General features: G+C 55.1%; 1 protein-coding gene across 4 annotated transcripts in view; it reads left to right on the top strand.

The window, feature by feature from the left end:
• Positions 1-15,099, top strand: part of Cacna2d2 (calcium voltage-gated channel auxiliary subunit alpha2delta 2) — a 74,092-nt gene that overhangs the window by 42,845 nt on the left and 16,148 nt on the right. For all 4 annotated transcript variants that reach the window (XM_070005334.1, XM_070005333.1, XM_070005332.1 and 1 more), the window contains exons 3-5: positions 1,937-1,996; positions 9,058-9,102; positions 11,794-11,935. In XM_070005334.1, coding sequence (XP_069861435.1) covers positions 1,937-1,996; positions 9,058-9,102; positions 11,794-11,935 — 247 coding nt within the window. The remainder of the gene's footprint in view (positions 1-1,936; positions 1,997-9,057; positions 9,103-11,793; positions 11,936-15,099) is intronic.

Below are 15,099 nucleotides of genomic sequence, written 5' to 3'. Positions count from 1 at the left end.
TCTCGGGACTATTGGAACCTTGTGTGGCCACGGCCTACCCATTCCACTCCCAGCCCACCGCCTGGCCCCTCCTCCTGTATCATCAGACACGCCCGTTTAGCAGTTTTCACACGTCCAGTGCCCAGGGACTGACCGATCGATCTGTAGCACTGAAAAAATAATAACGGCTCGATCGTGACCGAGGATTAAAAGTAATCCTTTCTCTGTGGCTGTTGCAACTCCGTCATTCACGAGTCAGCAGGCTGACCCAGCCCTTTGAGCCCCACACAGGGCTCCATGAGCTTGAGGCTGAGGGCTGGGGTCCCCCCTCTCTGGGGCTCCCCTGCCTTGTTGGCTAAATGATCAGGGCCTGTGAATCCCAGGACCACAGTTGAGCCCCAAGGGGGTGAAGGAGCTGGCCTCCTCTCCAGGAATGGAGGCAGAGGCAGAAGGGATCGAATCCTTAGGCCACAGCCCAGTTTGGAGCCTTCCACTAGCATCAGTTTGGCATCTGCAGTCCTTCTGACCGCTGGAGGTGACATTCTGCCCCCAGACACGGCTCCTCATCCCTGTTCCTCGCTTCAAAGGAGGAAAAGGTGGTTTCCCACGTCCTGACTTCCATTTCCCTGCGACGGCAGCTGTCGGGTTATATCAGATCCTCTCCTCTGGGGCCTACGTGCCACGTGAGGCCTAGACTGATAGATGGAGACGAGGTGCTCTGAATACTGAGAGACTGGGGCCTTCTGGGTAAAGCTAGAGGCCCAGTGGCAGGGCAGTCCAGTACACGTGGAGGCCAGAGGGAAAGATGGCTGGGCACAGTGGACCTCTGGACCTGAGCTATGGGCCGAGTGACATAAACACGGTGCTAAGGACTAGGCCTAGGCTCTGGCCTGACCCAGATTTGTCTGGCTGCTTTTCCGTTCCATGCTTGGGTGTCTTCATCTAATTGTACTGTGGCAGGCACAGGAACAGGTACACAAATCTGTTTGAGGTGCCCGATACCCACAGCACTGAGACTCTTACATCTCAGCCGCTCCTGCCCTGGAGTTTGTGCTCAGTTATGTGATACCTTCCCCCTGCAGGCTGTGATCTGTGAGCGGCGAGGCTGAGTCTGCCACATCTGCACACATAGCACAGTCTGGCCCTGAGCAGGTCCAGTGACAGATGTGGCACAGACGGGCACACAGCTGCGCTCTCAAGGGTTCTCTGCCCACAGGCTTTGGTGGTAGAGGCCACTAAAACCAGGGCCAAAAGATGGCCAGGGCTCACTGGGCACCGTCACCTGTCATCCTAGCTACTCAGGAGGCTCAGATCTGAGATCTCAGGATGGTAGTTCAAAGCCAGCTTGGACAAGAGAGTCTGTGAGACTCCTTTTTTTTTTTTTTTTTTAATTCTTTCTCCAATGAGCCACCAGAAAACTGGAAGTGACGCCATGGCTCAAGTGGTAGAGCGCTCGCCTAGAGCTGAAGAGCTCAGGGACAGCGCCCAGGCCCAAGTTCAAGCCCCATGACCAACAAAAAGAAACAAAGAAAAAAGATGGACCAGGCTCATGTGGCTACAGAGCTCAGGAGCCCTTAGGAGACAGCAGGCCTGAGTGGGCAGTGGTGAGCTAGCGGCACTTCTGGGGAGAGACTCAGTAATTTGTGAGGATCTGCCCTCAGCCAGGGAGAATGACACTGATTTGTAGAGGGCGACCCCGCCAGCCATCCTTTCAGCAGGAGAGGCTGCAGTGTAGGGAGCTCCACAGAGAAGCCACTGGGGCTATATGAGCAGGCTTTCTCTCGGATCAGGGAGACATTCTCCCAGCAAACGGAACCGTCTGTGGGTAGGGTGGGATGGAGGAAGGGAGGCCTTGAACCAGCCTGCCCCAAGGGAAATAAAGAAGTACTGGCAATAAGAAGGTGCGCATGGGGCAGCAGCCTCCCTCATCTTCTGATCTTCTTGCTCTATCCCTCAGAGACTGGCCGATGCTGCAGAGAACTTCCAGAAAGCCCACCGCTGGCAGGACCACATCAAGGTAAGAACCAGAAACACCTTCTAGCGCACCCTGAGACAGGGGAGAGGGAGAGGGGGGAGAGAAGGAAATCACACTGTGTGGACAACACACTCAAGGGACACAAGAGGTCCTAGACTAGAATGGAAGTCTGTCTTTCTGTCTGTCTGTCTTTCTGTCTGTCTTTCTGGGTGCTCTCCCTCAGCTCTTTAGCTCAAGGCTTTACTTGAGCCACAGCGCCACTTCCGGCTTTTTCTGCTTATGTGGTGCTGAGGAATCGAACCCAGGGCCTCGTGTATGCAAGGCAAGCATTCTACCAGTGAGCCACCTTCCCAGCCCAAGCGGAAGCCTTTCTCCAGTGTTCAACAGACACGGGAGCCTGCGGGTCACACTTAATCCTAGCCACTCAGGAGGCTGAGATCTGAAGGTCATGGCTCAAAGCCAGCCCAGGCAGCGAGGCTCTTAGGTCCAGTTAACCACCAAAAAGCCAGAAGTGGAGCTGTGGCTCGAGTGGTAGAGTGCTGCTAGCCTTAAGCAAAAGCTCAGGGACAGTGCTCAGGTCCTGAGTTCAAGCCCCAGTACTGTCTGTCTGTCTGTCTGTCTCTCCCTCTCCCTCCTTTCCTTCTCCTTCTTTCCCCCTCCCCCAACTCCCTGTCTCACACACACAAATCCTTGGCTCTCTTGCAGTGCTGGGACCTGCAGTTATAGATAGGAGCCCCCTGAACCCCCATCACTCCACATGAATCACTGGGTGTCCAGTGAATGCACAGGCTGCTCTAAAGTAGCCTTCTCCAAAGAAGGCACTCTAGTTCTTTGAATCAAAGCAGCTCTCTTGACCTCAGGACACCGAGACTTCAATGCTGTTACCCGGAGGAGAGACCTTAGGAACAGGTTGTGTTTTTGCTTTTGTTGTTGTTGTTCTATATTCTCTTCCCTGAACTGAACAGCAGCCTGCACTTAAAGAGGCCCCCTCAGACCACAATTACAAAAGCTTCTCCTTCCAACAGGAAAAGCTCCAAAGGGCTCAGAAATCGTGGAGCCGAGTACAAAGTACTAAAAGTAGAGGGTCCAGAACGGACATGAAGGAAGAGAAAGCCAGGTAGCTAGTTTCCGGCTAGGGCTGGACATACCTGACCCTTCCTGTTGTAGTAGTGTCCCGTTGAAGCCAGGCAGGTCCCAGAGATGATGGAACTCGGGGACCATGCCAGCTCTCATAGGGCTCCTTATGTCAAGCCTCACGACCAGCCAAAAAAAAGCAAGTTGAGTCATTCATTATTCCAACTGCATTGAGGAGACGGGCATGGAGTGGGTAGAGTTTCCTGATCTTACCAGAAATTCATAGTTGGCTAACAGATGTCAACAGGTTCCCGTCTATGATCTAAGCTTCTGAGCTTGTGTACCTAACCCTCCTCCATTCTCCCTGCCCTGATCCCTCCATGTGTCTGCCTGTTTGTCAGGCCCACTGCCTGAGATTCTCAGATTGGGGGGTTGTAGTCCCCGCCCCCCCTTCTTCAGTTCCTCCTGACTGCAGGGTCACAGGAAGCTACACTGCTGTCCCGGCTCCCAGGCTGTAAGCCATCAGTGCTAATGGCGCCCATCAGCCCCCACGCCGGCCAGGCTGCCAGGAATCGCTGGCGAGCGGAACTGTCGGTGGGGTCATCCATGCCAACGGGGGCCGGGACTGAGGCTTGGGAAGGGCTGGTGTCTTCCTTCCCATGACCTTCAGAAGGTGACAGACAAGGAGCCACATTCCCCTTCACTTGGGAGAGACGCTTGGCTTTGGCCATAATTGCAGCCTCAGACTCAGGCCCTTTCCCAAGCCAGCCTTCTCCCAAGAATATTCTGTATCCATTCCAGCAAAGGGAGGACTCCCTTTTTTGGTCTAAACTTTAGGATTGGCCTTCACTGCCAACAGACTCCCCACATTGGCACCTCATCTGTCTACCCTACTCATAGCTCCTCTAGACCAGGAGCAATTAGGCCTGACCCAGTGCCAGTCAATGCCAGGTCATGAGCCCAGACTGATACACCCGTGGCAGAAATGACCAGGAATGATCATCTCACCTCTAAGAGGGCAAGAGCGGCAACCAAAAGTTTGGGGCACAGAGGGCTGCTTGGACCATGGGACCAGAGTGGGATTGGGTGCACGGTCGGTAGGGCGTGGCCCTCCCTACACAGGCAGCGCACCGTAGGTTGGCACGTGGACCTCCGAGGAAGGCAGGAGGGAGGCAGCGGTGCTATCCTCTTCCACACAGCACCGCACTGATCCCATCCAGCGACTGAGGATCCCAACGTCTTCAGGGTCAGAGTTGGGATGTGATCAAGGGCAATGAGTAGAAGGGATTTTATTTTATGTTATGTTATTTTTTTTTTTTTTGCCAGTCCTGGGGCTAGAACTCAGGGCCCACGCACTGTCTCTGAACTTCGTTTTGCTCAAGGCTAGAGCTCTACTGCTTGAGCCACAGCGCCACTCCTGGCTTTTTCTGTGTATGTGGCACTGAGGAATTGAACCCAGGGCTTCACACATGCTAGGCAAGCACTCTACCATCGAGCCCCTATGGGGGATTTCAAAACAAAAAAAAAACTTTTAGCTGAGTGCTATTAGTAGTTCACACCTGTAATCTCAGCTACTCCAGAGGCTGAATCAAGGTTTCGAAGCTCACCCCAGCTGACAAATCTGAGAGACTCCCAATTAGTGAGCAAAAAGCTGGAAGTGGAGGTGTGGTTCTAGTGGTGGCATGCCACCTTGAGTGAAAAAGGTAAGTGAGAGCACAAGGCCCTGAGTTCAAGTCCCAGTATCAGCACCAAAAAGAAAAAAAAAAACAACAAAACCTCCTTCTCCTAGTCCTAGGCCCTGACTCTCCGTGCTTGGCAATGAACATTAGGGGCAGAGAACCTGTAGCCGCAGCCCTGGACGGCCCAGGCCCATTCACATCAGGGATGCTATCATCTCAATTAGCGGGCAGCCCCTCCATGGCTCGTCAGACAGGCAGCAGGTGCTCTGGTGCCCGTAATACCCAGGGCAGATGAAGACGGGCCACCTGCTGTGCCGTGCCTGGTGCCAGTACTGCTTTTTGCCAGCATTACGTGCCACCTGAACCACTCCACGGGAGGAGCTGAACTGGGGCATAGGTGGGTGAAGGAGGACAGGCCATCGGCCCTAGGACCTCAGTGCCAGCCATGATTGACCTACATAGGAAACAAGACCATCCCCTGGAAGTCTACTAGGGAAGGTAGCTCTGCCCTGATGACTGTAGCAGGAAGACCCAGATGATAGGGCCAAAGCAGGAGAGCTGGCTGGACAGCCTGAGGGTCTGACCCGGCCATAGGGCCTGCCGACTTCCTCTCTGCCAAGCCAGCGACAGATGGCTCTCTCAGAAACCAGTCCTTTTGGCTGAGCTGAGCTGGCGGTGGGCCAGGGCAGAAAGGCCACATGGCCTCACCAGTACGGCTGGGTGGCCGGTCTGGGGCCCGCCTTGAGGGCCGCTGGGCAGGCAGGAGTCCCTTCTGGCCGGCCTTGGCAGCCACCTTGCAGTGCTCTGAACTTGGATAACAACCGTTCTGCCCCCCACTCACCCCGGGCTCTTGCTCACATGGTTTCCTGCTTGCTAACACCCCTCATGCCCTCTCTTGGACTTGGTTTCTGCTACAGAGCATCTGTCCTATGCTCACTCAGAGATCTAGCCCCCCCCCCACTTGTCACCTAGATACATGGGGGTCCTATGTGGGAACTTGGGGGGGAGAAAGAATTCCCCACATTGTGCAGAATGTAAGCAAAATCACACACACACACACACACACACACACACACACACACACACACACACACAAGATATCAGGAAACAGAAGAGGTGTCAGTGTGAACTTCAGACAATTAGACGGGTACTAGTGGCTCATGCCTTTAATCCTCGCTGCACAGGAGGATGAGATCGGAGGGTTGCAGTTCAAAACCCAGATTGGGCAGAAAAGCCCTATTGGAGACTCTTCCCTCCAATCAGCTGCCACAAAAGCTGGAGATGGAGGTGTGGTTCAAGTGGTAGAGCACACCAAAGTCCCTGCACTTGCTAGATGGCCTGCCTCCTTGTTGCTTCACCCAGAGAGCATCATTAATGTGAACAATCCAGCACTGGGCCAGCCAAAATGGACTCCAAGGTTTTCCTGGGGACCCTCCCACCCCAACTATAACAGCTCTGTTGTGCCACACCCCCAGCTCCAATCACAGCTGTGTTCAGGACCCATTTTTCTGGGGAGACCTTGCCTCCGGACCCAGGCTCCTGTGTGTCCTTAGGAAGGGGTGTGGCTCGATCATCTTCCAAGCCAGAGTAGTCCCGCCCACAGGCATCCAAGCCCTAAGAGGCAGGGAAAGCATACAGATCTGAGTCTCACCTGTGGTCACCTGCATTGTTTCCCCTTCGTCCCCGCTGCTACCAAGACCCAATTTCCCACAGAGACCATGTAAGGGCAGGACAAATAGGAAAACAGGGCCACTGGAACAGGGGAAGAGGAGCCAGAGTGAAGTGCCCAAGCATCCCAAGGATGACGGGGGGAGGGGGGGGGAGTGGCAGACAAGTCCAACCTTAGGAGTCCAGGACTCCTGGAGGCCGGAGACTGACCGGCCTCTTCCCGTGCCCTTTCCCGTCCTTGCAGAACGTTAACCTAAAAAAGAAGTGGGTGAGCGAAGCCCCAGGTTGTAATCTGCAGTCCTCCCACAGCACCCGCCTGTTTTCATTACGGAGGGAAAGAGCATCAGAGCCGTGTTTATAACCCCCTTTTAGATAACAAATCACATTTTCTTTTCGCCTGCGAGTGTGTTGAATTGATATTTTTTTTCCCCCTCGGTTTAATGGGTTTGTGTGTTCAGGAATGATCTTCATCAACCGAAACTCCTTATTGTGTTTGATGTAATGTCAGCTTTCATTATGTGCTGCGGTCAGAGCCGGGCGCGGGGAAAAGGCCAAGTACCCCAGAGCCTAAGCCCAGTCCCTGCCCCCACCCTGGCCCGCCCATCTTGTCTGCAGTGGTCCTGGATGGGTGGGCGAGCGGGTGGATTGTGGGTATGAATGAGGTTGCAGATGACTTGGAGGGCAGGTCAGCCTTCCTCTGCCCCTGGCTTGGTGTCATCTGTATGTTTGGGTCACAGAAATGCCAGACAGAAGGCTGGGAAGGTAGCTTAGTGGTAGAGTGCTCGCCTAGCATGCACGAAGCCCTGGGTTCCATTCCTCAGTACCACATCTACAGAAAAGGCCAGAAGTGGTGCTTTGGTGCAAGTGGTAGAGTGCTAGCCTTGAGCAAAAGTTCAGGGACAGTGCCCAAGCCCAGAGTTCAAGACCCACCCACCCACCCTACCCCACCCCACGCCCCCAAAAAAAGTAGGCTTCTCCAACTCTGGAGTCATTTTTGGCCTTATGTTTGGGACCTGTCCAAGCATGGTGCCATGTCTTGCAGTCACTGTTACAGAATGCTCAGACTCCACTACCGTATCCAGCCAATGGTTTGAACACCAAAGACCCTGGTGGGAGTCAACCTGGGACCCAGTAACAATTGGCTGCATCCCTCATCATTCAACAGATCATCTTAAATCATGGCCACAAACTTGGCACCCAGAGCCGGGTGCCAGTGGCTCACACCTGTCATCCTAGCTACTCAGTGTAAGGTATAATAGGTTTCATTAGGTAGCTGGTGAAGAGAACAACACGCGCTATTCAGGCAGGAGAAGTTTATTTACCAAACTCCTGTCCCCACCATGCATGGTAGAGAGGCATGGCTGAAAAGGAAAAGGGCGACCCATTCCTGGGCCAGGACTTTCTTAGGCCAGGGATAGGAAGAGGTGTGGCCACACTGGATCTGAATGTGACCTCAAGGTCTGGGACCCTCCTAAGGTCAGATAGGAGGCATGTGACCAGAGGTGGCCCAGGATGTGACCTTAGCAGGAGGGGAAGGTGACTGCTTCCAGGTTTGCCAGTTACCTAGGTAACAGATACTGGCAGAAACTGAGCCAAGGGGTAGGGAAGTGTCCCTATGCAGACCTTACACTCAGGAGGCTGAGATCTGAGGATGGCAGTTCAAAGCCAGCCCGGGCATGAAAGTCCATGAGACTCTTATCTCCAACCACCAGAAAACCAGAAGTGGCGCTGTGGCTCAAGCAGTAGAGCGCTTGCCTTGAGCTGAAGTGCTTGGGGGCAGGACCCAGGCCCAGAGTTCAAGCCACCATGACCAACAAGAGAAATTTTAAAAAGGGGTGTGTGTGGGGGCGCTGAAGTGCACCTGGGGAGTGTGACTTGGATAGTAGCCCTGGCCCTAGAGTCCACCGGGGCAGAGCAGGTGGCACTTGCTGACACCAAACTCACCTTCTGGCAGCCTCTGTCAGCTGTGCTTAGTTCTGATTAAAGATCATTAAACACGAAATTAGCCCGTTTGTGTTACGGGTCCCCGGGGCGGCCAGCGATTATGACGCGCAGATGGCCAAGAACCCTGGCGGCAGGCGGGGGCCGGCACAGGCCAGGCCAGGCCAGGCCAGGCGGGCAGACGCAGACGGGTGAGGGCCAGGAGGCGGGCTGCGGAGCTGGGCTTTGCCGGGCTTTGTTTTCTCCCGTTCCTGTTGTGTAAACCCCCTCGCGTTTCACAACAAATCACAGATAATTAATAAGTACATGCCCGTAATGAGCAGGCTTTTTAATAGAAGAAATTGGAAGATGCGGCGTCGAGTCATTATTTCGCTCTTGCCTGGGCTCCACTCTGATTTTCTATCTTCCTCACGCCCCATCCCGCTTCAGCTGGCATCTCAGCAGCCAGGCGGGTGAGCCCCGACTCTGCCTCTCAGCTAGACTATAGCGGGGGGTCTAGGTCTCTGAATCGCCAGGGCCCAGGATACTGCATCCTCCTCTAGCCTGTGAGGGATCCTGAGGATGGACCTGGGAGACTGGAGGGACACCCGAGCTTTGACTCAAACAGCCTCTCTAGGGCTCTGGATCAGGGAGGGGATGATCGATCTCTGGAGGAACTGAGACTTTGGGCTTAAAGGGGTCTGGATGGCATCTCAGGAGCCCCTGAGATGTGACTACCGAGGCCTTTCTCTCCTCAACCAGGAGGAAGACATCACGTACTATGACGCCAAGGCTGACGCGGAGCTGGTGAGTGGCTGACCTGTATTCTAAGGGGTGGGAAACTGCAAAGCCACACCCCCTCCTCTAGGCTCTGCCGTAAAGGATCTGTCTCAGCCGGAAAGGTGTTGCAACTCCCGCTCAGCATGCTTAGCTCCACCATGCTTTCTCCCACGATTTCCTCAGTTATCTGACCCCTCCACCGCTGTGTGTGTGGCCACTAATGGGCTAGGCCTCACCCCTCGGGCGAGGGTAGTGGGCATTTTGGACACCCCATGACTGGGCACCTTAGATTCCCCAGCGTGGAGAGAGACTCCATCCAGCACAATGACAGCAGAGGAGAGAGATGGCGGACAGGGCTCCCCGGAAGTAGGTGGGAGGGTACCAGTCATCTCTGGATTTCCACCCTTCGGATAAGGGGAACCCAGCATCAGCATGCACAGCACCTACGGTCTGGCCCCACTATCAAGACTTTGCCCTGAGTCACTTAGTCTCTGCCTGACTTCAAAACAATGTCCTCTTTAGAAACAGAGGTGGTCACCGTGGTGCTGGGTCCCCAGACTGGCCTGTGCTCACTGGTGCAGATGACCCAGGATCCAGCCCACCTCTTCCGGGTATTTAGGGCTTTGCTGGGGCCGTCAGGAAGTGAATTGTGACACCAGGAAGTGGGAAGGAATTCCTGCTGAGGGTCCATGGTGCCAGGTTGGACCCGGAGAGCAGGGTAGGGGGCCGAGAAGAAGGAGGGGTGGGCTCAAGCAGGTGTGCTTCCCCTTGGCTGAGCTCTGCGGCTCCCAGAGAAGTCGCTAAAATTAAAGCTGGAATCTGAAATTCAAATGAAGAACGAGCCTTTAATTAGACCCTGAATCTAATTCCTCACCCCCCTCGGCAGCGGGCTATAATTTTAGCAATCAGTACATTAAATATAAACCAGCAGACTGCAGTTGCCCACTGCACAAAGCCCCCCCTCCCCGCTCCTCCCGGGCTCGGAGGTGGTGTGGAGGGGCTCCTGCTGCCAGCAGCCCCCAACTCTATCCAGGACCCCAATTCCTGTCTCTAAATCACTGACTACCTCCAGACCCTTGAACATCTGCTGGGCTCCCAGGACCACCTCGTGAGGGAGAGTCACTCCAAGCAGTGTCAGGACAGTGAATCAAGCCTGTTCTGGGCTAACCAGGCCTCAGTATAAATAATAGCATGCACACACACACACACACACACACACACACGTACACACACATCTGCCTACACTCCTGCTTGTGTTGTGTTGTGGGTTTTTTTTTTTCCCCCATCTTTGCCAGAGGTACAGTTAAGAGATCTTTCTAGACTGTTTTCCTTTTAAATTACCAGCCAGAAGGTGGGGGTGGGAGAAAGAAAAGGAAGGAAAAAGTTCGCCAGCTGATAGCTTATCAGAACAGAATCCAAATGTCACATTAGTTGGGAAAGTCGGGAGATTAAATTTTCCAGTGCCCTTCGTCTGCTGCTGACATTTCGGGGGGCTTTCTTCTCCCGCACCTGCCCCCCACTCCCCACCCCCCCCCGCCCCGCCACTCTGAGCAGAGCATGCGTGGTGCATGCCACCTGGCAGAATTTTGCCATCCAGAATCTACTCTGAAAGGACAGGGTGTTCGCCTTGGGCGCTTTAGAGCGGTGTCCTTAGGATATGCAGACGCACATCTGGCTCAGTAGAAAGGCTGAACGCCACCAGCGATCACGGGCAGATCCCTCGGGGTGGGGAGAAGGGAGGGGCAGCCGGCACCCATTGAGCAGCCCAGAACCTACGGGGGGGGGGGGAGATGAACTAAGCCTGGTCCAAGAGGTGGTCACATGCTGGGCAGGTTTCCCCCATACCAGAGCACCCAGCTCTCCCCCTGCCTCGCTCACCATGTGGCCTCCCAGCCTGGCTTTTCCCTCTCTTCCCCTTCAAACCCTCCCACCATCCTCCCTGCACCCCCTCACACACCTGCACCCCGGCCCACCCTCCCCCCCCCCCAGACCGCAGCATCAACGCTGTAGTCACAGCAGCCCTGCTTCTGCCAGCCCACGGAGGCGGGAGGGAGCGCACGGCGCATGCCCGGCCGGCCCTGAGATGCTGTAATTGGCACCTGTCAGGCAGCCGTGGCTCATTTTAGAAAATCGACGGGGGCCTTCTCGGTCCCGCTGCTCGCAGGCATTGCAAACTCTCCCTGTGGAGGTGGCTGGGTCCTAATTCTACCCCCAACCCTCACCCCCCTCCTTGCAGCTCCCTAGACCTGCCATGCTGCCCGGGGTGCTTGCCCCTTCCTCAGACCTCCTCCCCAGTAACGGGGCTCCATGCAGGAGATGGGAGGGACTTCAATGGGGAAGGCGGGGGGGGGGGCTGCCCCAAGGCCTCCCTGCAGTTGCACAAGGCACATCTATAGAAGCAGAATTCTGCTCCCTGCTCCCTCTGGACGTCCATGCTCTTTGCCTTCTCACTGGTTTTCGGCGATGTGGGAAAGGGGTCAGTTTGGTTCTGGTTTTAGAATCCGGTCTGGCAATCAGACGGTGAGTGTGGTAGCCAAGGGCAGATGGGAAGCAGGACACTTCCGGGTCTTCCATCTCTCTGTCTCTGACCACAATGGCGGCCATCCTTGAGATGCCTCCCCGCCACATCCCAGTCTCTGACACTCTCAGCCTTCCTGAAGAGGCTGGTCGGATCCAACCACCATCTTTGACCCTGACCTTGCCGGGGGCTTTCTGCAGGATGATCCCGAGAGTGAGGATATGGACAGGGGATCCAAGGCCAGCACCCTGAGGCTGGACTTCATTGAGGACCCCAACTTCAAGAACAAGGTCAACTACTCCTACACAGCGGTGCAGATCCCCACGGATATCTACAAAGGCTGTAAGTGTGAGAGCGATCTGTACAACTCACCCCGACCACGTAGGAGAAAAATCCACCGTCCAGGAACTTCCAGTCCACGGGGGAACAGAATGCTGCCATCATCGTCCTCCGGCCCCCTTCACCCACGGTCACACATGCTCACCTGTCACACGATGCCACAGTGGGCTATGAGACACCGAGTGTCGCACATACCCACACCAGAGCATACAGACACAGTCTCCCCCAACTCCCACTACTGGTCTGACTCCCCTAAAACAGCTCCTTGCTCTCCTTGCCCGTTCTCTGCTTCTATAAAGAGTGGTGAAGACACTGCACTTGTCAGGTAGACACAGAGCTAGGGGACTGGGAGCTGCACTTCACAGGCACCGACCCGATCCGACCGCTCTGCCGGTTGGCACCGAGCCAAAGGGGTGGCGCGATCGTTCCCAGCTCAGAGTGGCCAGACAGGAGATGGGTGGAATTCCCAGCCCCGGGGATGGGCCAGCTTGCCCATTCCCTTCATGACAGCTGGAAAGACGTGTCAGACACGAAGAGGAATTTCCCGAGATCCTTGGGAAATGTAACAAAGAGGCCAAGAGCCAGACATGGGACAGAAGCAGGGTTGAAGACACTGGGGTCCCTGAGTTCTGATGCGATGCATAGTTAGTCGCAGATCTCAAGGGTGCCACCTGGGAGTCTAGGGGCAAAGGAGGATCCAGACCTACCACGCAGATTCAAGTGTTCGGGGATTCAAGGTCCTTGGGGAAAGGCCTCCTCCTTCACCATCAGCATCAGCCTGGTCTGGGAAGCCTCGGGGAGCAGGGGAATGGGCTCCTCCTTACCCCTAACCCTCCCCCACCTCGAGGCTTCCCACGGGCCACCTGCCTAAGCCAGTAGAGGGGCACTATCACGGGCATGCACGCTAATTAAAACAGGAGCCACACCACCCTCTCCAGTCACCCCTCGCTACCCACACAAATTACATTTTATATGTTTTTTATTTACTGTGTCACTTTTAATTAAATCTGTAATCGCCTGCCTGAGGGGGCACGGTCCCCGTTTCCCAACTCGGCGTGATCTGAGCAGTGTGTGCACGTGGGGTGGGGGTGGGGTGTGTGGACCCTTTCCCTGGGCAGGGTGTTTTCCTCAGCATGTTCTGCAGTGATTGCAGTGTGTGTGTGTGTGTGTGTGTGTGTGTGTGTGTGTGTGTGTGTGTGTGTGTGTGTGATCACAGATACCTTTGAGGACAGTCTTTTGGGGCTTTTTTTCCCCCTCTGCTATACTGGAGTTTGAATCCAGGGCCTTAAACATTTATGCCCAAGTCTGGTGCTTTACCATTTGAGTCACAGCTCCACTTTGGGTTTTTTTGGTGGAAGTAAGAGTCTCGTGAACCTCCCTTCCTGACTGGGCCACCTTAGAAACCCAATCCTCCGATCTCAGCCTCCTGAGTAGCTAGGCTCACAGGCGGGAGCCACTGGTGCCCAGCTCCTTCTTTTGGCTCTTCACTTGAGCTAGGAAAATCATAGCAGCTCAAAGAGACCCCAAGGTGGTCCACTCCAAGCTTGTCACAGGAAAACTGAGGCGCAGAGAGGGATGGGCATGCCAGACAGACCCCCAGAGCGGACATACGAGATACTGGAGAGCCTGACTTCATCCTTCCTTAAAGTGAGAAATAGAAATTGTTCAACTCACTAAGTTTCTAAATCAGAAACGGGACCGTGACATGGTGTTCGATAGGCAGAGCCAATGCTAGAAATGTGTTTTGTTTTCACATAATGGGACACAGTAGAAAGCCAGAGGAGAGGGGGTGAAGCTAGGCAGCAGATGAGACAGCAGAGACCCAGTCATACCTACCTAGGTCTGTGGGAGCCTCTGGGCTACGGGCAACAGACGTGAGCGAGTGTAAATCACAGCTCCTCTGCTCTGGAAAGATCAGAGCCTTTGGGAGGCTCTCTGGAAGGATCAGAGCCTCCCTCTGGTTCTCACTGGGGTAATCCTTGATGGAAATCATATGGGGAGGCGGATAGTGGTAGGGCTCCACCCAGGAAGAGAGGAGATAGAAGAAACAGGAAATAAGGGGAGCATGGGGGCCGGGGGATGAGGGGACAAGCCAGGCAGACACAGGTATCCCACTCCTGGATTTCTCTGTTTTTTTGTCATTTGTGGGGTTTGAACTCAGGGCCTGGGCGCTGTCTCTGTGGGGTTTTTTTTGCTCAAGGCTAGTGCTCTACCACTCAAGCCACATCTCCACTTCCGGCTTTTTGCTGGTTTGTTGGAGATAAGCGTCACAGGTACTTCTCTGACTGGGTTGGGCTGGGAACTGTGATCCTCCCAAGTAGCTAGGATGACAGGCATGAATTGCCAGTGCCCAGCTCCCACTCCTGTTTTTCCTGAGTGTCCTGGCATATGTCCCCGTGCGTGCGCACCCCCCCCACACACACACACAGGAGGCAGATTTATAGTTGCTTTGAGTCAGATGATAGGAGTGCTGCCCAGGTTGGGCGATCAGCAGGATAGAAGCTGATCATCCGAGAGAAGCCTTGCTCTGTGAGGAAGCAGAGCAGGGGCCTAGCCCAGGAATTATACCTGTACCACTCCAGGAGTTAGGGGAGGGGTGGGTGACTGATAGTAGGAAGGTGTGAGGGCAGAGCCTACCAGTGACCTCCTATAGGTGCAGAAGGGGTCATATAAGTGTGGGTATGTGTGCCCTTCACCCACGACAGCAGCTGGGTGGATGGGCTAGAAGGTTTGAGAGGGGAGGGATCACACATCTGGCTGTGAGCACACAGGTCCTAGGTGCACAGATAGCTCCTGAGGGTGCAGCGTGTACGTGTGTGCATGTGCACGTGCATGTGCATGCTTGTGGAAGAGCGGGATCCCGGCACCACCCTTCCCCTCTGACAGCCCCCGCCCCTCCATCTCTGCCCCTGCCCGCTCCTGGCCCCAGTTGATTAATCATGAAGCTGAGTGGCTTCCAGCTTATCAGGTACCTTAATAGCTGAATAATTCCCGCTCCATCAGCGAGCCCTTAATTGCTTTCTTGTGGCCGCAGCCTGGAGTGCATGCCGAGTGGGTGAGCTCCTGGGGGACCAGGCAGTGTGCTGGGTGGGGAGGGGACCCGGCTCACGGCTCCCTGCCATCCTGGGCTGTCCCTCTCCAAGAGCCGCAGGCCACAGCTCCCCTGC

The sequence above is a fragment of the Dipodomys merriami genome, unplaced genomic scaffold, assembly GCF_024711535.1.
Source record: "Dipodomys merriami isolate MVZ:Mamm:240054 unplaced genomic scaffold, mDipMer1.0.p SCAF_68, whole genome shotgun sequence".
NCBI classification, from domain to species: domain Eukaryota; kingdom Metazoa; phylum Chordata; class Mammalia; order Rodentia; family Heteromyidae; genus Dipodomys; species Dipodomys merriami.
The sequence above is the reverse complement of the archived record's forward strand: the minus strand, read 5'-3'. Positions and strand labels throughout refer to the sequence as shown.